This window comes from Setaria italica, chromosome III, assembly GCF_000263155.2.
Source record: "Setaria italica strain Yugu1 chromosome III, Setaria_italica_v2.0, whole genome shotgun sequence".
NCBI lineage: Eukaryota > Viridiplantae > Streptophyta > Magnoliopsida > Poales > Poaceae > Setaria > Setaria italica.
The window spans coordinates 3,291,190-3,314,241 of NC_028452.1; the positions used below are offsets into that span (position 1 = coordinate 3,291,190).

General features: G+C 44.4%; 2 protein-coding genes across 2 annotated transcripts; one reads left to right on the plus strand and one right to left on the minus strand.

The window, feature by feature from the left end:
* Positions 1-8,723: 8,723 nt before the first annotated feature.
* LOC101762534 (probable protein phosphatase 2C 47) lies at positions 8,724-11,540 on the plus strand. Its single transcript, XM_004960349.3, has 4 exons — positions 8,724-9,149; positions 9,909-10,100; positions 10,226-10,461; positions 10,551-11,540. Exons 1-4 carry the CDS (start codon positions 8,970-8,972, stop codon positions 11,116-11,118), a joined length of 1,176 nt encoding a protein of 391 aa, XP_004960406.1. The 5' UTR covers positions 8,724-8,969; the 3' UTR covers positions 11,119-11,540.
* Positions 11,541-12,104: 564 nt separating this feature from the next.
* Positions 12,105-16,081, minus strand: LOC101762938 (putative RNA polymerase II subunit B1 CTD phosphatase RPAP2 homolog). Its single transcript, XM_004960350.3, has 6 exons — positions 15,387-16,081; positions 13,708-14,592; positions 13,411-13,613; positions 13,055-13,318; positions 12,760-12,915; positions 12,105-12,652 (listed from the first exon to the last, which is right to left on the minus strand). The coding sequence occupies exons 1-6, from the start codon at positions 15,997-15,999 to the stop codon at positions 12,554-12,556; spliced, it is 2,220 nt and encodes a 739-aa protein (XP_004960407.1). The 5' UTR covers positions 16,000-16,081; the 3' UTR covers positions 12,105-12,553.
* Between the last annotated feature and the right edge of the window lie 6,971 nt (positions 16,082-23,052).

Below are 23,052 nucleotides of genomic sequence, written 5' to 3' on the forward strand. Positions count from 1 at the left end.
ATATATGTATTATTCAGTCTAGAGGGGTGTGAAGGTAGCAAATGATTGGGCCCGGCACAGCTGTCGTGGTCGGAGCATGGCGCCCACTCTGCCTCTTCCATCTTTCCTGCCTGCCTGCGGACAACAAAAACAAAATAAATCCATTAGATACTAGATAAAAGCATGCCATTGTAGCTTAGCTAGCAAATACTACTTGTATATATATAAATAATTGCAGCTAGGCCGGTCACCAGGCTCGTCAGTAATCATCAGAAAAATCTCTCAACAACCTTTTGGCTCACTTTTCCTTGCTAGATTATTGGGCTTTGCAATCTACACATACACTTATTTTCTTTGTGTTGTAAAGCTGTTCTCCGAGTGCATCTACTCATTGATGCTTGGCGATCATGACTGTCGAGAAAAAAGCTTGGATATTCTAGTTCTTCGTAGACCTTTTTTCATGGCACCTTTTGTTGTGTTCATAAACCTTTTCTTCTCAAATGACTAGATGAGCTAGCTACTAATGTTTAGTAGATTTTCCTTGCACCTGTTTGAAACACTGCATGAAGAATTATTTCGGGGTGCATTTCTTTAATCCAAAACCTTGAAGCATAAGTACGATTCTATATTTCCTTGTTTGCTAATAAACATAAACATGATACTCCCTTCCATCCCAAATTGTAAGCTGTTTTGGTATTTTTAAATTCATAATTTTTGCTATTAATCTAGATATACATTGTGTAGATTAATAACAAAACTATGAATCTAGAAATATCAAAACGATCTACGATATGGAATGGAGAGAATAGCTCTTGTGGAAGAAGCATTGTATATGCCCATTTTTTTATTTATATTATTATATATACATATGTTATAATTATAGTGAGCAGCACACGTACCGTATCATCTACCTCTCACGCGTACATGTACATCAGTTAGGAATACGATCTGGTATTGCTAATCTGTCCGTTAGCATATTTTATACACATGAGTGATACGGTGCCCGACAGAGTTAAACAACTTCACAGTATTATACAGCCAATCATCACCATCTCGACAAACAAGGATTCTCCTGATGCCAGCGTAACTAACTGTCCAATCACGCCGTACTAAACTACTGTTGTGATCAAATTTTAATCAAACCAGCCGAAATTTGAGAATTTAAAATTTAAGAGAAACCAAGAAGCAAAGAAAAAGGCAGGTGGCATGAGACCAAGACCGATGTCGACATGACGACAGTGCAGCTGTTCATCATCACCGGCCGCTCACGGCCGGCACGACGGATCAAAGAATTCAGAACACGGCAATTAGTCCGGCTAAAGTGCATGCTTTTATATTCTGTTTAGTGGAATAATTTGTCTACTGGAAATGTTATTGCTTTCATACTGGCATGCATGCAGTCCTCAGAGTTTGAACTTTGAAGAGCATGCATGCTATGTATCAACTATTGTTTGAAATTTTCAGCTGGGCCAAGCTTGGTTTAATTTGTCAGCTGCATTTGGTATGGTGGGGAAGAAAATCCGGTTACGTTTTTATGACAGCAGGTTGCAGCGATCCTGCCATTTCGTTGGTATGAAATTTATGCAGCAGGGTTCCCAGCATACTGATTGCTTCAAATTTGCTCGGCTGAACCGTTGCTTATGATCAAATTTGAAGTTTGCTCGACAACTTATTACATTTTTTTCATGTTTTTTTTTCAAACACACAGGTGAGTTACATCATTGTATTGATAGAAGAAAAAGGTGTCATACAAGTATACACCCACACACACCCTCTAGAGTTCTATGTTTATATACATGTCTTTTACGGTAAGAAAGACGATTCGACCTCTGACAAAATGCTTAACTAGCCCACTGGTGGTAGATTTTCCATGTTAGCTTTCCCATTTGTTTTCAGTAATTTTGAAGGTGCTTCACGATAAATTTGTGGGACATCTTCATCTAAAAAAAAAGTAAGTGAATTTGACAAACAACTTCAATTTATCTTTTAGTAGGATGTGTTTTTCATATTTATTTTTTTAGTCCAACTACTACGAGTTATACTAGTAGCTAGCAGCATCTTAGGTAGTTAGGTATACTTTCACATCAAAATACATGACAGTTGACAAAGGGGGACATGCATTGAACTTTTGGCAAGGTTTTTCTCTCAAAGCTGCTCTTAAATGGATTAGGTCGTTAAGGAGTTAGCAGGTAGTAGATCGTGAAAGAGATGGATTTGATCTAGTTTGCCTGGCCCCCCTTAATCTAAAGCGATTTGATTTCCATATGGAAAAGGATACGCTAGCATATACTCCCTCCATTCTAAATTGTAGAGCGTTTTGACTTTTCTAGATTCATACATACTATTATGCGTCTAGATATACTATATCTAGATGCATAATAATATCTATAAATAAAAAAATTAAAATGAACTACAATTTAAAACGGAGAAAGTACTGCTAAACAGAGTCGGTTCTAAGGCTAGGCCAGAGGGGGCGACGGCCGGAGGGCCAAGCCAGGAGGGGGCCAGGAGTTTATACACAAATGAAGGCTCAGATATAGCACAGCTGCCAACATGCTTTTAGGTGACTAGCAGGCTAATGTGAAAGACTAATAGTTTAAACATTGGCTCCTATGACTTGTTCAGTATTTGATGCACAATTTAAGTCACTAGTCACTAGGAAATGATTAGCTCTCCAGGCGTGCCTTCACGTAGTGAGTCCCTCAATGGCTCAGTCCATTGCTTATTAGTTATTTACTTATAGCATGCTAAATTGTTGGAGTTCTAAACTTCTAATTCCAAGTGCTACTTTCTTTCATAATTTGGGTGTTCCAATATTTGCTATGAAACATTTGTCGGATGTTGAGAAAAGAAAAAATATGTAAGTATATGAAATCGCTCATTAATCATGACTAGACATAACTAAGAACGTGTACGTGTGGTGGGAAGTTAACTCTTAATGCTGTGTAAGTCAAAGTACACATATGTACGTACGTACGTATATATATACATATACATATACATATACATATACATATACATATACATATACATATACATATACATATACATATACATATACATATACATATACATATACATACATGTACGTATGTATGTATACCTATAAAGACATACATATATTGGGGTTCATGGTGCCGTCTTTGCTCTAGGGCCCTCCAAAACGTAGAGCCGGCCCTGCTATTAAACAATAATCTAGTGAGTACCACGTGAATAAACAAGTAGATGAAATGAAACAATCCTTCAAAATAATAATTAGCTTGTTTGATGCTATTGTGTAGACTATCAATGAGCTTGGACCCCAAAAATATTATCCATGTACTTTCTTCTAGACTATATAGAGAGCTGGTACATATAAAACCTTTTCGTGGGCCATTTGTGGACACATACATGTAGTCATGTAGACTTTTGGGCTGGGCTAGGCCTAGCAGTGCGATTTTCCTTTATAAAACTGTGTTCTTGTCAACTTTTAACCCATTGGAGCATTCCACTAATCCCATACCCATTTGCAGCGTCATTTTCGCCAGGGTTGTTACATTGCGTTATCAGATGATGTCGATGAGATTAGCCTGAGCTGCAATCAGGATCAAGGAGCTTGTAGAATACAACGAGGAAACTGAGTACCTGCAACTGCAATCCATAACAAAATGGAAATGAAACTTCCACAGGCTACAGGGCATCCTCTAAATTTAATTTTCTGAGAACTCAACGTCAAAAATTGCAGCTTTCATAGGCTTCATTGATAAGAAAATTCAAGTCTAGCTTCTCCCATTATCCAGACAGAATATCCTAGAAGCTTCCTGCACATAAAGATAAAACATCTAGAAGCTTCTTCCTGAATTTGTGACTGCAGAGGATTGGAGGTTCAGAAGGAAAAGATCAAGATGCCACTCTCTCTTTCTCGCAATAATCCACAAGCTGGAGCATGGGTAGTGCCACGCCGCCTCTTTCTCCTCCGGGAGAAACCACCAAAAATTAAATTGTGATGGTGATGACACCTGTGCTTGCCGATCTTCTCAACCAACACTGTAGCCAAAGGAAAAGGAAGGAGCTCGAGAGGACAGAGACGAGGGAAAGGGCATCTTTCCTCCTCACCTGTCACCCACCACTATTCTAGTTTTCGTGATGACCTGTTGCTCTCTCATTGGACCCAGATGCTGAGAGGCAAAAAAGGGAAAACAAAATAAGCATAGGTTGAACACAAGTGTTTTTAATTAATGTTCAAAAAAGAACACAAGTGTTTCGAAGCATCATTAACATCAGAATATGGGCACCTGGATGAATACCATCATTTTGTGTGAAATTGTTGCCGAAGTGAGTGGGGGCGCTCTCTTGGCAGTCATAAACAGGTCCTGACATCCGTTTAAAGAATAATGTCATTTTTTACTTTGCACCAGAATCTAATGTTTGAAGGCAAATGGCTTGAAGCAATGACATATTCAAAGTACTTTTTATAAAGAGCTCGTGATGTTCTTTTTAAACTTTACTGGATACATCTAGACACAAATGAATGCTCGCTGTCAGTCTGTCTCGCAAATCACTAGTAGGATAGAAGGAAAAAAAAAAAGGCCCGTTATTAATCTTAGGAGGACACGAGTAAGCAAATAGAGTAGGTTCCTTTTTTTTTCCTTTCCGGAAGAGTAACCAAAATACAGTTACCATGACCTGGTTGGAACACAAGAAGGTCACATGACTCGACATGTGAGTTTCACATGAAAACGGCCGGTCTCGTTTTAGCATGAGTTGTCTAATGGTTTCCCAGCTACAAGATCCGTCATTCATGCCCGCCAACATGCATGCATTGATGCATATATCTAACAATAAAAAAAAAGGCTTTACCTGTAAGGAGCGTCACGTACATACTTTTTGCACGGCTTTGAAGCGACCCAACAACTCATCAACTCCCAAGCATGTGTACGCTGCTCTTCGGGCGTCCACGTACCACGTCCTACTCCGTACCATGCCGCTGAAATCACTGTACGCCTGGTCGCAAATTTGTTTGGAAAATTGGGCAATAGCATACGTTGACGTACATCGGGTGGGTAGCTAGTACGCTCTCCATCAAGGCACATTTTTTCATTACCTTTGGTTTATATTGCGAGGAGTTTTTATAATATATTCTCTCGATTCTTAAATAGTTTATTTTAAAATCTAGAACAAACCAATTGTTTCATTTTGAGAATGAGGTAAGCACTTTGTATTGTCTAATGCTACAAAACCAATATTATTTTACCTGCAAAAGAACCAATATTATTTTAATTTTTTTTAATATGAATGTACTTGTGCAACTTTTGTACGCTAAGCGCCGGGTATAATTTAACTAACTGTTAATATAAAAAATAATTTTCCAAACATAATGTGCCTTATATTAATGGATGGAGCGACTTAGAGTAATCATTATATTTTGTTGTTACTGTACGATCCTCATATTGTTTTTAGAGTCAACTAGCAAAATGCCCCGTACGTTGCTACGGTAAAAAAATCAAAATGCCCCGTGCGTTGCTACGCTAGAATTCGTTGTTGTCGTCATCGAATTCGTCCAAGTGGGACATCATTGACTGTTTATTGTGTGTTACACTGTACAGAACTGCACCTTAACTTAAAAAGTAGAGAACAACAATTGATACTAATATGGATTGTACTTTGGAGTATCTTAAAATAACACCATATAATATTAATGCCTGTAGGAAAAATTCACTCATTTTCAATTTGTTCTTAAAAAGGAAAATGAGCTATGCTTCTAGGAATTGGTTTTCTATTGTCAGAGATCCATTTTGAGGCATATGCTCCTCTGCCCTCCAAATCAGCTGACACCACAATCAAATATTAAAAGAAGAGGAGCAAGAAAACACCAGTCATCTCGTGCAAGGAAAAATAACAGCACGGATGCAACTTTGGTAATGTAATTTTGTTACTAAATTTGGTTAAAGGGTAACCAATTCAGAGCTGTACGAGTTCAGAGTATAGCATAGCCTTTAGCATCAAATGGGATTAATCACATTGGTAAATAATTAGAAATCGTTGTCATCGAAACAATTGTAGTCTACAGTTGCGCATTCATAGGATTTCAGAAAACAGGAGTGCTATCTCATGCCTATCATAGGACAGTATGCCAGCCATGATCGCAGGGACAATGATGAAAGAAGTCACTCCTTATTCCTTGATGGCATCAAAGGCTAATTTGGCGTCAAATTCGGTACCAGGACATGGCAACCTCTGGCCATCAGGGATAGTCATGCATGAGGAGATCCCCTCTGATATGGCAAAGAGTCTCCATATGCAGGTAAACCTGCAGACCAACAAAGGCAAATTATTGAAGTCATACACTTATTGTTTCTTCTAAACTCAAATTGAATTGCATAAAGTTATGAACATAACATAAAACTTATGTTGGTGATTCATCAAATCTATTAATGACATACAGGGCAACATTATGTTCATGGGGAACTGTAATATAACAGTACTTGGATCTTGATATCATACATCATCCTCACCGAAGCCATTTTCATGGCAATTTTTGCAAGGGACTGAATGATCAAAGTATGGCTTATCGCTACACCCTTTGGCTGCCCATTAGTTCCTGAATCAGAATACCATAAAGTATCAGTCATTTTGTACCTAAGTTTCTCAATTCGAATTTTCTGTAATAGGCAAAGCAACATCACCTGAAACTGACAGGAGCATAAGAAATGATGTATAATCAATCGCACCTGAGAAATTGGAGGTGGAGGGTTTTGGACAGCTTTCCGACCCCAACGCCGTTTTGCCTCCTCCTGCTTTGCTGTCGCTGATTGCGGCGGCTCCTCCTGCACTTCCTCCTCCTCAACCCGATCACCATCCGTGCCGCCACCTTGGTGAACTCCAAGATCACACAGAAACACCGTCAGATCTGACGATGGAAGAACCAAAACAACTCGGATTTGCGACAACGTAGATTGATTCAATTACCTGTACTTGCTGCTGCGCGGTGACGATGGCCCTTGACAGCGGCAGCACCCACCCGCCCGCCCGAGCTCCTCCTGCAGCCGCTCCTTCCCCCGCCCACCTCCTGCCGCCGACGGCCTCGGCGGCGGGATGTCGACGGAGGATGATGGCGTCGATGTCGGAGGACGGGGGGAGGTCGTCGATAGACATGGGGTGGAGGGCGAAGGTGGGAACAGACTGCAGGCCTCGGATCCGGACGGAGCGGCGGCGGGATGTCGACGGAGGATGATGACGTCGATGTTGGAGGATGGCGGGAGGTCGTTGGTGGACATGGGGTGGAGGGCCGGACGGAGCGGCAGCGTCCAGATCCCCCGAGGGAGGGGCCCGGAGCCGGACGGAGTGCGGCGGAGGGAGGGGCCCGGAGCCCGACGGAGTGCGGCGGAGGAAGGGGAGGGGAACGAGGGAGCTGAGTGGAGGGCCGGACGGAGCGGCGGCGTCTAGATCCCCCGAGGGACGGGACCGGAGCCGGACGGAGTGCGGCGGAACTCGATCCCCCGAGGGAGGGGAAGGGAATGAGGGAGCTGAACTCTTTTCGCTTTAATCCCTCGCTTTCCTCTTTTTACCAACCGAGCCCCCCATCTCTTCAGATTGGACTGCGGGTTGATATCACGAAATGTCAGGGTTTTTTTTGCAAAATAGCCCGACGGACGAAAAATCCAGGCAGAGACGTTACTTTCTTTAATAATAGGTAAAGATGATAATGACGGCTGATGTATCATTGATCGTTAATTGTTGTTTTTACATTGTTATTGATACATAAAAATTCTTTTATTGCTAGGTCATCCCAAAACTCTTCTAAATGAAGTAATCTAAATAAACTCAGAATCACCGATTGAATACCCCATTCGCAATCTTTAGCCACATCGATTATATAACTTTTGGCTAATTATTAATGGAAATATCTTATATTACTCCATCCGTTCCAAATTGTAGGTCGTTTTAGCTTTTCTAGGTTCATAGATATTATCATGCATCTAGATCCTCCGTTGCAAATTGTAAGTCGTTTTGACTTTTCTAGATTCATAGATATTATTATGCATCGACTACGGAGGGAGTAATCAAGAGTGAACAGCGAATACATCGACAGAATGCCACGGAGATTCACTTGTTGCCGTGCAAGAAAGAAGAAACACTTCGCTTCTACGCTCCACTAATCTTTTTACCATGTGATCCTCACTCTTCTCCCGCCAAAAGACAAGGATATATAATAACCTGTGTGTTATTTACAACAGCAGGTTGGTTTCCTTTTTAAAACGAAAACAAGAGAATTGATGCTTTTAGCACGAGTTAAATATTGCAAGTAACAGTTCCATAATTAACAGCAAGAAACACATTTTTTCCCTTGCAAAGACCAATGGGATAGAAAAAAAACATGTTTTGCTCAAACCAATTAACCAAGAACATATTTTAATCAAACCTAAACACTTCAATAACTACAAATGTAACGATAAACAATCTGTTAATCCACTAAATGACATACCTGTACATCATCAAAACACGCTTTTTTATTTGTTTCTAATCCAGTAATAATCATCTTAAACGTCCTCCCGAAGGGGGAGAAAAAACTGTGCCGTGGTCGGCAGCCAATCACGCGGGCAAGCGACGGCCACGTGTCCGTTCAGCAGCCGCGTGCGCGCCTCCCGAACGCACTGCCACCACCCGGTCACGGGCCCGCTCACACCGGTCGCCGCCGGTCACCTCCGCGCACGCACACGCCACGGATAAATACCAACCACCCCCCTCCCGTTTGCACATTTCTTCTTCCTCTCTCTTCTTCCTCCTCGTCCTCTTCAGATCAAGAAACCGTGTCCTAGAAACCATCGAGATCGGCCTTCCGACCCCTCGGATCGTCCAAAGACGGCGGCTTTCAGAGCGGTCCGTGCTCTTTCCGGCACGACGGGCGAATCGGTTTGCGGATCGGGCGGGTCTCTTTTTCTGGTTGCCGGCGAGCCGGCGGCGGCGTTCGTCCTTGGATCGGGAGTAGTTTGGCTTGTTGAGGTGCGGAGATGGTGGCTGAGGCGGAGGTGATGCATCAGGCGCCCGTGCCGGTGCTGGAGGTCCAGTACCACCGGTGCGTGACCAAGGGGGTCGACGAGGTCGTCGGGATGTCCGCGGCGGCGGCGGCTGTGGCTGCGCCGGCGGAGGTTGAGGTTGAGGTCGAGGTCGCCGTCGAGGTGTCTCGCATGGTGAGTTACTCAAGCTCGGGTCTTTCTGTTCCAGTTTTGGTAAAAAAAAAATTCATCTTCGTTTGGAGATCGTCAGACCGGGAACATTTATCCTTTTTTGGAGGATTGCTTGTTACTCCATGTTAGGTGTTGCTAACAATTACTGTTGTGATACTGTTCTTGAAGTGTGTAGGACAAGCTCAGGGAGATGTCTTTCCATCTTCCTTTTCGTTTTGGGGTAAAAAGATCTGCTTGTGGATGCAAAAGTCTGGTATACTTGCTTGAGAAAGGTAGCTCCTTTCTAGGGGGAGGTCTAGTGTGGTGGTTGCACAGTTGTAGCCCTCGGGGACGAGAAAGTGGGTGGTGAAATTATTGGACCCATATCTCTAGCTGTAGTGCGTGGTGGTGGTTGAGTTGTGATACATGCTTTTGCAGAAGTTCGAATTATCAGATGACTTAGGTTCTTAATCTGGTCATTAACCGTTGGCATATTTCTGCAAAAGAAATTTCACCGCCCCACAGTTTCCTAGCCTGTATAGTGGGGTAGTGGGTGAACCATATGTGTCTGTGGTATGTTCATCTGTTTGGGTGTGTAATTTGTGAACTGAGTAGACTCTAATCTTACCAGCAAAATAGGAACTTTTAAAACTGAAATAGTTTGGCATGAGAGGCTTAAATGCAGGGTGTTAGTTTTTTCAATTAGGAGGTAACATCAGGTTATTCTTATTACTTTCTACCATTCAGCAAACGTGGCACTAATTGTCTTTGTTTTTTATATAGGGGCTGGAGCAACCTGAAGCAGCACCAAGTGTGTCTGTGGAGATGCTACAGTTTGTGCCCAATATCCGGTCTGGTAGTTTTTCGGATATTGGGCCTAGGAGATACATGGAAGATGAACATATCCGGATAGATGATCTTTCTGCTCATCTTGGCTCGCTGTTGGTCTGCCCGTTGCCGAGCGCCTTCTATGGAGTAAGCGATTTTCTTCTCTATAGATGCTTTGCTCCTGTAGTCCTGTTATATACTCATCAACACTGCTTGAAGCCCTGAATTAAGGATCGCTTACCTGTGTCCATTTGTGTCCCTCTGTATTTCAGGTTTTTGATGGCCATGGAGGTCCGGATGCTGCAGCCTACATGAAAAGGCATGCCATGAGGTTCTTGTTCGAGGACAGTGAGTTCCCACAAGCATCGCGGGTTGATGAGATGTACCTTCAGTCTGTTGAGAACTCTGTTCGCAGAGCTTTCCTGCAGGCGGATCTTGCTCTGGCTGATGATTTGGATATCAGCCGCTCTTCTGGAACCACTGCACTCGCTGCATTAGTATTTGGGAGGTAAGGTGCACTGTGGTGAACTAGTTATAGCAGTTACTTGGGTCGCATTGGCCTTGTCTTAACATGACTGGCCTTCCCCTACCTTGCAGGCAACTGTTGGTTGCAAATGCTGGAGACTGCCGAGCAGTCCTGTGCCGGAAAGGCATAGCCATGGAGATGTCTCGGGATCACAGGGCTAATTACATTGAGGAGTGTGAAAGGGTTGCCGCGTCCGGGGGATTCATTGAGGACGGCTACCTCAACGGTGTCCTTTCTGTGACCCGGGCCCTCGGGGACTGGGACATGAAGACTCCTGATGCTTCGGCATCCCCGCTCATTGCGGAGCCAGAGTTCCGACAGGCCACTCTCACTGAGGAGGACGAGTTCCTCATCATGGGCTGTGATGGGATCTGGGACGTGATGACGAGCCAGCATGCCGTGAGCCTGGTGCGCAGGGGTCTGCGGCAGCATGACGACCCCGCGCGGTGTGCGAGGGAGCTTGTCATGGAGGCGAAGCGGCTAGAGACAGCTGACAATCTGACCGTTATTGTCGTCTGCTTCGTGTCGGAGCTGGGCGCGCAGCAGCAGGAGCAGCTGGCGAGGCCAAGGAGCTGCAAGAGCCTGTCGACCGAGGCACTGTGCAACCTGAGGAGCTGGCTTGAGACCGACCACCGCTAGACTGAAGAGGGTTGGGGCTGAGGACTGAGGAGGGGGAAGGATTGATTCGGGATGTGTAAATACAACTCGCTGACAACACTGATTGACGGATCATGAGCGCCGGGTTCTAGCTTCCACTTGTTGAGAGGCTGCTGCGGAGTAGGCAGGTCAGCTGCAGCAGCAGCCAGCAGTTTTGTAGGTTATTTTTCATTCTGTTCTCTCGCTCTTTTTTTTTTACCCTTTCGCTAGTTGTCGATGCTATTGTTTAACACTCCTCTCTGTTGTACATATATCTATTGAAGTTGATGCCATCTGTTTGTGCTTCACTTGCTACTACCTGGTACATGTTGTTTCTGTTGTAATGGGGGGAGTGCAGCAAAAATGTCATTGCTCATGTCAGCCGCGAACTTGAGGAGCCAATAATGAATTGTGAATTCATCATAGTATAGAGAGTAGAGTCGACCTGAAGCTGTGACAGCTTGCTTATCAGTGATGTTCGTGGCACCAGGGCATGCCTCTGTGATTCGGTTGGTTAGTTTCCTTGTAGGGAATGTGTTCAATCTAGCTGCGAATCCCCAGCTCAGCCTGTCCATTTGATTCGAGTCTCCAGTTAACCTGTCTATCTGGTTACTCTACGACTTAGCATGAATACATGTATTTTCGGTAATAATACCTTTGGCCGGCGACCGTTAACAGCAGGACCTTTGGAAAAAACGAAGCAGAAGAGCAGCCGCCAACCTGAGTGAGAAAAGTAGAGGGGAGCCGGCACAGCCACTGCATCTGACCACGCAAGTGCAAGGATAACGCTGTTTCATATCAAGCACAGCGACAGCGCTGGGCAAATCAATCAACTTTGTCTTTAGCTGAGCAGGTAGCAGATGAAAGTGGACTTGCCAATCACACACAATTCACCAGCGACCAGCCGGTTAGATAAGTCAAGTGGCAGACCATGGGTTCGGCAGCCAAATCCACGCATACACTAGTACTAGACACAGTGTTCAGGATAATAACAAGTAAAAATGCACAGAGAAATCGAATATATATCACAAGGTAAGTGTCTCCCAAGGAAAAAACGAATAGTTATCCGATGGTAAAGTCCCACGATCGAAATTACGATCGGAACATCTTTGTCAAAGTGAGTTATCTTTTGCTCTCAGGTCCCTTCATACTAAAGCAAAACAGTTGCTGAGCGTGACAGGAAAGATTGCCTGTCCTCACAGCCTACGCAGTCGCACAAGGAATATCGCAAGGGACAAGGAGGCGTCACGGTCGCAGGCATTTCGGCTTCTCTGAAATTGCCCGGTTGCAGTTTGTTCAATAGCTAACCACGACTCGTAGATAGCAACCTGTATTTACTCTTGTCTGTTCAGGCATCACCATATATCTGATCCTATGCAGAGCAGCAGCCGGTTCGCGCAGCTTTCAGAGGGCCGATTTACATGGCTTCTCGTTTAAGCTATATCTGCATGAATGTCTGAATGGATCTTCCAAAAGGGAGGAAGAGATCAACCATCGACTCGTACTCCTCTCTGCTAACCTGAGCGGCATTCAGCATCTGCAGAGCACGTCGTCAAGGAAGCAAATTAGTTGTGTAGAAAGCAAAAGCAGATACGTTCTACTGGCACAAAAAGACGTCAAGGAAAACTGAAATCAGTTGGTAACCTTTTGCACAAGCTTTGAATTTGAGACGACTGGAGCAAGAGCAGGAAGCTGGTGAATAGAGAGCACATCAAGCATTACCAGAACCACCAATTGCCACTGCCTTGATCGCAGAGATGGCAATGGATCGAAAAATGACATTGTGTCAATCAAGTAGCCCTAGTAGTAAAAAGACGATCACATTAGATGATCCAAAAAGCTCCGCAGATACTAGTATCAAGCTAACCTACAAATTAATGCATACCAATTCTTAGTTAGATGGGCTATGATATTAGTTTCTGAGAAACCTGACTCTTACCAGAGTAATCTCCAACTTTGAAACTGGGATCCGCAACCTCAAGTTTGACACAAGTACTGGCAGGGCATTGCAAACACATGTATCTAGAGCTCTTCTAATTTCAGCCGAGTGCCCATCTTTCAAAACTATTTTCTCAGGATATTCCCTCCCATTGGCAATCAATAAATCTTCCACAGAACACCCATCAAGCCCATACACATAGGCCAAAGATGCCCGGGAGATCCACCCAAAAAGCGCAGCCCACATTGTTGCAAAACCGGACAGCTGTAAAGAAATTCACATTTTGCTGAGTTGCTAACATTGAATCAAATGAAGCCTAAGTGCTAATTCTTTTTTTTTTCCTCAAGAATACTCACTGTTAGACTGAAACCTTCTGGAGGCGTGTCATGCCAAGAATCATCGACCTCAAACATGTCTGTGTCTAGAAGCACAGTCTTCTTAGGCCACTTCAAGACATCCCTATCAATTTCAGATTCTTCATCTGCGCCACTGCTTTTCTCATTGCTGTATTGTTTCGGGTGAAGCGTATCAGGCAATATGATGATTCCTGCCTTTGAAACTGAATTTAGAAAGGTAAAGTCAGTACCAATAAAAATAACAAAATCATATGCCTCAAATTATAGCAATGTTTAGGATAGTGAATATATGCTCACCAGCATCATCTACTTCTGACGTGCCTGAAGAAATAGCTTCTGCCGCCTCAATGAATGCAGCAGCACAAGCCTCCGCAGATGCACGCCTTAGTGAAATGTCCATGCCTTCCTCAGACTGTTTTATACTACTTGAAGGGCTTTCATATAGTTTGCTTGTTTCTAGAACACTTCCATTCTCATCTGCCCATGTCACAGACTGTGATCCGCTCTTAGACCCGGGGGCCTTCATTGAAGATTTTAGTGCAGGTTTCATCTTCTCATCACTTGTCTCATCTTTTCCAATGCTCACTGCTTCACTAAATTCTCTGTATAGCTGTTCAGCATAACCTTGCATTGGACCTTTGGCTCCAGACTGAGATGATGAGGCATAATTGTCTGTCAATATAGAACTAGAAAAGTAGTTATACTGATTCATAGTCCCTTGCTCCATGTTTGTCGAAGCATCCCCAATAATGATGGTACTCGTGAAGTCCACCTCATGCCCATCACTTCCACCAGGCCTTTTTCTAGACTTACTCTTCTGTGACCTTGATGATGCTTTACTTGCTTTCGTTTTCTTAGCACCCCTTTTCTCTTCCAAAACTACATCTTCCAGCTGCTTCTCAATGGAATCAGATATGCAAGATGACAGCATATTGTTATCATCCTCTTGCTTCAACATCTTCGATGGGGTTTTAGTTGTCATCTTTCTAGGAGTCTTTGTATTCTCACTAAGAACCATGTTGCCCATCTTCTCAGCTATTACCTCTGAGCTCACGTGTGTTTCAGCTGATGGAGATGAACCTGCCATGCCATCTTCACCGGGAGCAGCATTCCTACAATCCACATTCTCGATTCCGGACAGTTCAGGTCCAGCAACTTTGTTCTTCTTAGCTGGCTTTTGCCCTGAAAACAGAACACAAGCTCACTGTTTCTTCAATTGTTCGAAAGTTAATACAGGCCGAACAAAGGGCAAGAATGGAGTTAAGCATCCTTTCATGTACAGAAATGTGCCTGCAAATAAAACTACCGTTACTCTTGTAGACATTGTTACACCAGTCACCAGTGACTATGAAATTATTGTACAAAACCATAGACCAACCCATAATACTTTCAGAACCCTGATTTTGTTTCTAGAGTGCAAGTTTCCAAAGAAAAAATAGTAGGAATCCCTGCAGCAAAGTTGTGGATCCTAAAGAAATGTAGATGTTCTTCAAAGCGCAGTTTCAACCGCCTCAGTAGCACAGTCATGATGTTTAAATGCAGCAGTAGAGATCAAGCATATTGAAATGGCTAAAACGCCCCAGTTCCAAGAAAAGATGTAAGAATCAGAAAATCCACGACCAACAAGCTCTATTAGTCTATCTTCTGTTAATTTCTAGTTACTATTATCTATAATTAAACATCAAGTGATCATACATCTGAGGATTGCATGTGTAAATCACCTAGCAAGAAATCACATGGACAATATGCAGATAGGCATTGAATTTGGATTACATAGTTTTGATGTATTCTACGGAATTAGTAATTAGTGCTACAGGCAGTACACTTAATAATTTGGACCACCATGTAAAGATTTATGATCAAAGTAATTATACCAGCCTAAATACATATCTTATTTTGGAAACCAATTTAAGCTTCCCAACTTCTTCATATATGACCAAATGCAGCTGTGAGCAAGCAAATTATGGAATGCTCACCTTCAGTGGTGCGGTCACGACGCGGCACATACCCCTCAATGGCATCCGAGGGACCAACCCAGTCCTGCAGCGTGACTTCCCCAGCCCCAGCGACCTCCTTCTCTTTGATCTCCAGCTTCCTCCCCTCATCCTTCTTCCCATCCGCATCCCGGAACCCTAACCCTTGCCCCTCCCCCGCGCCGCCGCACTCGACGAGCGCGACCACCGCGTCGAGCCGCTCGGGCGGGACCCCGAAGGGCCGATCGGCTGGGAGCGACGCCGCCAAGGCCGCGGAGGCGACGAGGCAGCGCTCGGAGCAGAACTTGCGCGCCTCCTCGAGGTCGTAGACGCGGTGCTCGCGGAGGGAGATGTGGAACCGGGGCCCGCCGGCCGTGGTGGCCGCGGGGAGCGGGTTGGGGCACGCGGGGTTGCCGCAGGCGTCGGCGATGGTGCGCTCGGTGACGACGTCGTCGTAGTCGGCGCGGGAGAGGAGCGCGGAGGCGGCCGCGTGGAGGAGGGGCTCGTTGGATGCCGCGGCGCCGTCGAGGAGCGCCATCTGGACGCGGAGCACCGCCGAGGCCACCGTACGCGTCGTCGCCGCCGGCCCGGCGGCCGCAGCGGGCGTGGAGCTCATCGTCGGGCACGGGGAACGAAGGTTCGAGAAGGCGGCGAGGGGTTTGGGAATCGGAGAAGGCCGCTGAGATGGAAGAAGCGTTGCAGAAGAAGCAAAGCAAAGCGTTAGCGACTCGGGCTATTTGGGCTCGTGCAGCGGCTGGTAAGGCGGTTCTGTGAGAATGGGCCTACATGGCCCGGCCTGCGTGCTTGCTTTGAACCGGGCCGGGCGGAACTCCTTATTAGGCTTTTCTAGGCCCATAATATATACCTAATAAAGAGGCTTGGTCGGTTCAATAAAAAAATTTGGTCCAAATATCTGGCCCACGTTCGTAAGTTGTTTGCACGCAGACAGTGATTTGAACGGCCCAACTTCTCCAAAGGTCAGCCCTCTTTACCTTGGACGTAAAGCTTCAATTTCTCTCTTGCAAACTTATTTCGAACTCTGCAAAAGTGATTACGAGAGGTTTTAGCAATGAATTTTTAAAAAAAATATAAATTGATTTAAAAGTTTATTAATCAAGGGTTTTTCTATATCAATATGAAAATTTTGTAAAGCAATCAAAAATCAAAAGTTTCTAATAATTTTCTCGTGAGGTTTGTCAAAAAGTTTCAGTAATCGAAAGGTCTTTTAGATTTTCTTTCCGGTGCTAACTTTTTCTTATTTCTTGTGAGGTTTGTCTATTGCTTTTGCTAAGTTTTTCTAAGTTCTATATTTCTTGTCATTAACATGAAACTTTTGCTTACACTATCTGAAATTTTAGCGACGATGAGCATAGTCAGGTAGCTGTCTCTCGACGAAGAGACGAGACACAATATCTACGGTGTCTTGTCTTTTACATATGTTCTAGAGTCCAAGAAAATATCATATCTGAACGGGGGTGTACGTTTAACACCTTTCACCTTCCCTCCACAATGCCTAAAACCTCATGATCAAAATTTCATGGAAGCCTCTCTTCGGCTACCGACCATAAAAGGAAGACAAAAAAGATCCCCTCTGGAAACTTCTCACGTGATGATCGTTTCCGATTTGGAAGGGCCAAGGTGGAGCAGAAACTTAACTTCGCATGGCTTCAAATAGAATCGGACAGCTAATTGACGGCGCCACGTTGGACCCATGTGTGCAGTCGGGACGAATGTGGAATTGTGACCGACGACGTTTTCGAGCAGGGCTCTGCTGAATTTTGCCCAGCAAGCTACCAAATCCCAGGTTATTACCGCGTACTCTAGTACTCCTACTTTGTAACCGACAGGTTTAGTCCGCCGATCTCACATGCGGAACATCCCGGGCAGATCTCTTTCTGATTGCACAAAATCTTTTTTTTAACGAAAACGTATGTTCTAAATTTCATGTATATACGAGCGCATATATATATATATATATATATATATATATATATATATATATATATATTATATCATAGACCATTAGACTTGATAATTACCATTTCTGGTAAGGTAAGTCACTGCACCCTATATAGCTAGTTGCTCTCAACGTAGACGCCACAGCAACCAAATAGATGATGTGACGGTCATAACAGCGACGTCCCAACTTACAAAAAATAAAAAGGTGGCGAGGCACACATCCGATCCACACCAACCACCACCGTGCCTCTCGCTCTGCATGACCACTTGCGCACCATGCCATGATCCTATGTATTGACTCGACATCTGATCATATACACTCGTTTCTTCTAAAGCAAAAACTCATTTGGTTTGATAGATGATCTAATTTGTCCATCAAAACACAAGCTTTTTCCTTACTGAAAATTAACAAAGCTATGCTAAAACTGATGAACGAACAAGAGAAGAACAAATCGCGTGTCAAGAACACATGCCGGCCTTGACCACAACGGAAGATGCGCGGCGCCATCATTATTGGTGCGAGGCTGCTAGCTGCAGGCTAAATTATTACTGTTATATTATGGTATGTGCTCTAGCACCTTTTTTCTTTTTATAATCTGGATGATTGGAGCATGAACACAGCTTATACGTCTATGTGCTTTCTAGCTTTTCCAGATGGCTCTGTTTTTTTTTCTTATGAATTAATAACTCGAAAGCGGGGTCCTTTATTTGTCGGTTTCGGTATGTGTTTCTTTAACTTTTCTTTTTTCCATGTTCGGATTAAGTAATGGACAATACTGTCTTCAGCTTTACAGTTAATCGTGGTCCATGACGAGAGCCTGTATATATTTTAGTAATTTGTACAGAATGCCACGCTCCGGGTATATGACATTAGCCAGTAGCTGCTACTAGCTAACTAACAAGCCCCAAATACTGTTTGGAACACAAGAATTTCACATTAAGCTCTAAGCAACTTCATCTTTTTGCGGGGATGAAACTGAGACTTAATTACTCGATGGAAAATAATGTATTATTGCATCAATGTTTTAACACTGTTAATTTGTTTGTGATGGTCCAAGTGCTTCACAATTATCATAGTCTCTGTAATTTCCATTACGCGCATTATAATATTATATGTGTTCCATTTAGGAGCGAATTGAAGACATATGGGCGTGTTTGGATTGATGCCCATAGTTGCCATGCTAAATTTTGACCGTTGAGCGGAGGAGATGAGCACGTTTGGACAACAGCCAAGATTTGGCTTGCCAATAATGACCGCACGCCCACACGCACTTCATTTTCTTGCCTGCGCGCGGCCAATTGCTATCATCCAAACGTGAGCTTCGGCTTCTCATAAAACGGCTTCGGCTTCGGCTTCTTCGGTGGAGTGGCTTTTTTAGTGAAGCTGAAGCCGTTTTGCAAAACGTTTGGTAAAACGGCTTCTCAATGGCAATATATGTAATTTTATGATCACTTAATGCTTGGAGAGAGAGGAGAAGCCGGTGAAGCCACTTTTTTCGGCTTCTCCTCTCTAGTGTAAGCCGTTTTGCGGCTTCTCCCCGGCTTTGGTGGTGAAGCCGTTTTGAAATTGGCCCTTTGGTAGGGCTTCACCAAAAGCCGGTGGAGAAGCACTTTGAGAAGCTCTACCAAACGGGACCATAGTACACTCCTAGATAGTACCCCAGATGTCTACCCCTAATCCTGATCGAAAGTATGTTGTTGGTGCCTTGTCCCTGCAGAAAAATCTGTCTTATATTAATTCCAATGTATGCCAATCAAACACTGCACACTGGTAGGACTAAGTACTAAACGCAATAATAGACTATATATATTCCAAATGAACAACCTTAATTACACAACTAGCTAGCTAGCTAGTGGGGAACTGGGGATCACATGTAACTTGTGGCGCAGTGTCCTAGCTAGCTAGGTAGCCTGTACCAACTTTGAACGGACAATGCAAGCACATGAGATGACAACCAAAACAAATCAAACGTTATAGCCACAAATTAGCTGAAAGAAGACATGCGTACATCCAAACCAATTTTCCTTGCTCCCAAAAACCTAAAACAACCAATAAACAGAGAAGAAATGGTGCCAAAGGTATGGTATGGTATCGTCGTGGGCATCGCGCACCAGCAGCCCTGCTAGCGACGCACGCTCAGACCATCGATCGACCCTAGACCGAAATGAAAATTGCACTGCACCATCATGAGGTCCAAGCAAAGCTTGACTATATATACCATACTCTAGCAGCTTTAGTTCAGCTTTAGTTTAATAAATTAAACGTGATGATGATTGGTACAGATGGCTGTATGGATTTTGTTATTTTGTATGAACCGCTTTGTTGTTGGTGAGCGAGCATCTCTTTATTACAATTTTTTTTGTTATGCTAATAATACTAAGTACATAATGGATATATGTGTTATGATGTTCAGCTTTTACGGTTATCATGACTCTCGGAAAAGCTTAATTTGTAAATGACACCCTTTCTAGCCATAGCTTAGCAAGTCATGCATTTGCATTCCTTGATGGAACATGCATCGTGCATGCATATGTATGGTTATCGTCCTAGCTAAGCTAGTTAAGTACAGTAATCTCGTGGCAAACATTAGTATAGTCATGAGTCATGAAAGAAAGCAACACGCATCCATCTCCAGCTAACAGCCGCCCCAGTTGAGAGTTTGACACATAGCAGTGTATTATATTATATTTGTGCAATACTTAGCTAGTTAGCTTGGACCCGAATCTGAGACATACATCGACGTACTGAAAATTTGTTGCAGCCTTGTTCCTGCAGTGAAGGAATCTGCAGTCTGAATTTCAACGTATCTGGATGCTTGCTGCAATGCCGAGTGCTATTTAAGCACTAAAATACCGAAAGGTACTATGCATGCGCGTGCACTAAAAAATATATATACAGCTCTAGCTGCGCATGAACAACAGATTTAAGAGAGTATAAAAAAAACCTGCCAGTAGGGGATCACATGTTACTTGTGGCCCAGGGCTTCCAAGTTTAGGATAGATGGCCAAAATGACAATGCAAGAAAAGCAAGCTAGGGCGTGTGGTAGCTGCATGCACACATCTTGGGTGAAAGGGAGCGTGGGAGGGAGAAGTTCTCGTGCATAACCTCCTACTCGCTCCGTTGCAAATTATATGTCATTTTATCTTTTTTAAATTTATAGGTTTTGTTATACACTTAGATATATCTTATGTCCAGATACATAATAATATCTATGCATCTAGAAAAACCAAAACGACATATAATTTTGGGACGGAGGGAGTACACAGCAACAAAAAAATGTTGCATGTCCCTAATATTTTTGCAAAAATAAATGCAATGGTACGATCCTCACACGTACGTTCGGTACACCGGACATGTTCTCTTTTGGCCGTGTGCTGAGGAGTGGTCAGTACTATTCCCCAGGTCCCTGTCACATGCATAATTTGGACCATAGTACTGAAAGGCACGGGTGGTGCCTTGCTTGTTCAGTCAGGAATGCGTATCTGTCCATTGGTTTGGCAACTAACTAAACCGGCATTAGCAAAGTCCTCGATCGATCCACATGAGCATCAATTACCAACGAAAAAGAAGAAGACAAATGCAGGTAGCAAAGGAGATGTGCACGTATCTTAAGGCAAGTTGCATGGAATAAAGGGGCATGCTCGGCATCTAGCCCGGCGGCTACGCACACGCATTATATTCTAATACTATACGTGTAGTAGCCTACATGCATGCATGCAGGTTGGAGCTGGAGAGTTGGATTGGTGGAGCCCCATGCCGCTAGCCTTCTTGGGAGCTTGCTGCTGAATAAAAGTTCGGGCAGGAAATGCACAAGTTGCGTGTCGCTTGCGTGGACAGTGGACACGCGGATGCGTCCACGTCACGTACGTTGAACGTTAACGGCCAGGGGTTAGAGTTTGGCGCGCGCTGCCTTGTTAATTAGCTTTGTACACATACGGAGTATCTGGCCTGACTGACGCTCGAGTTTGTTATCATCATCGTCTCCCGCTTTGTTAACCAATCCAGATATCCCTGACGCGCAGAAAGACGGATTGACTACTGGGTTACCTAAAATACGACACAGGGAGAGGCATCGATGGATCCATGATCAGATAATAACTTTTACTTTACCTTGCAGCAGGTTACGTTGTACTCGTCCATCCCAAATTATAAGTCATTCCAAGATTCTTCGAGAGTCAAAGCATCTCAAGTTTGATCAAATTTATATGATAATATAATAACATTTATGATGTCATCTAAGTATCATTAGATTCTTCATCAATTATATTTTCATAGTATACTTATTTGATGTCATAAATCTTTATAATTTTCTCTATAATTTTAGTCAAACTTGAGATGCTTTGACTCTTCAAGATTCTTGAAATGACTTATAATTTGTGATGGAGGGAGTACGTACCTAGCTAGCCAGTTATAGTTTGGCCAACAGCTAAACCCAGCGATGCCATGCATGATACGTTGTTCGCACAGCACGGCATCCATGAATGGGTAACCATCTGGGGTGACACCGATCGATGGTCCGAAATGCCACGGTTACGTTCCCCGTACAATATAATGGGCACGTAGATACAAAAACTGAAACACGCGCAGCGCGAACGCTTTTGCTGCTGGGCGGGGATGAACAGTGGAGTGTTGCTTCAGCGACCGAGACCCTTGTGGCAGCTATCTGCAAAGATTACCGAAACTGCATGGACAGCATGGCTGCCTTGCGTCGATCCGTCTACGTCATGCATCAGTCGAGTGTCTGGCCTGGCCTAGAGGTCATTCAGCAGCAGGTAGCGCTCATTCATGGCTACCGATGGAATGGATGGATGGAACCCAACGCCCTGCATGCATGCGATCCGAGGACGACTGAAGAGCGAGATGGATCCAGGAGCTGCTCGTCGCAGGCGCAGCGATTACTACTGACACGGAACATGAGCACGTACGTACACTCCTTTGATGACAAGGCACCGTGCGCCCCGTGCTAGCTGCCAGGAGCCGTGAAGGACACGGATGGGTTGGCCGCCAGCAGTGCAACCAGCATCCAAGCTAGGAAACCAACGGCCCGAGTTGATCGATCGACTGGACGGATCGATCGATCGTCGTCGATCGATTGATGCGTTCATCAACCCATTATTCAAGTGTGTCGAGGAAACGATGGGAGGCATCGATCGATCGAGATCGTGGTGTGCAGACGCGCGCAGGGCACAGGACGGACCGACGGGCGACGGATCGGAACGTGGCAACCACCGATCCACCGTACCAGCAGCACCCGTCGCGCGCCCGCCCATGTGGATCAGCAGAAACACGGGCGGAGCCAAATTAATCAAAAGGCTTTCTCGGCAAGCGATCGTGTTCGTGTTGTGGTGGTGTGTGCGGAACAGGGGAGGATCCATGACGGCGCCGCGCCACCGGACGACGGACCGACGGATCATCGTATCGGTGCCACGACTGACGGTGGAGCCAGCTAGAAGAGACGACGACGGCCGGAAAAGAGCGAGACCCGGCGTGGGGCGCGTTCCTCGAAACCCACGAAAGAGCGCACGAGATGTCTACGCTCCGGCTACCCCCTGCTCTACGTAGTACTACGTTTGGTGGGCGTAGGTAGGTAGGTACAGAAAGACACGCCCGTACCCGTCTCTCTGGAGGCAGGGAGAGAGAGAGAAGTGGCCGAGATCGAGTTCATTTTCTGGTTGCTGTCGAATGGATTTGGATTGGAACGATCTCCA

What these genes read in the sequence shown, in the direction of transcription:
- LOC101762534 (XM_004960349.3), top strand. Translation starts at nt 8,970, where the DNA reads ATGGTGGCTGAGGCGGAGGTGATGCATCAGGCGCCCGTGCCGGTGCTG. An exon ending in CCGTCGAGGTGTCTCGCATG is followed by an intron (nt 9,150 to 9,908) that starts GTGAGTTACTCA and finishes TTTTTTATATAG; the next exon opens with GGGCTGGAGCAACCTGAAGC. An exon ending in GCTGCATTAGTATTTGGGAG is followed by an intron (nt 10,462 to 10,550) that starts GTAAGGTGCACT and finishes CCTACCTTGCAG; the next exon opens with GCAACTGTTGGTTGCAAATG.
- LOC101762938 (XM_004960350.3), bottom strand. Translation starts at nt 15,999, where the DNA reads ATGAGCTCCACGCCCGCTGCGGCCGCCGGGCCGGCGGCGACGACGCGT. An exon ending in GTCAGAAGTAGATGATGCTG is followed by an intron (nt 13,614 to 13,707) that starts GTGAGCATATAT and finishes TTCTAAATTCAG; the next exon opens with TTTCAAAGGCAGGAATCATC. An exon ending in ATTCAAAGCTTGTGCAAAAG is followed by an intron (nt 12,653 to 12,759) that starts GTTACCAACTGA and finishes CGTGCTCTGCAG; the next exon opens with ATGCTGAATGCCGCTCAGGT.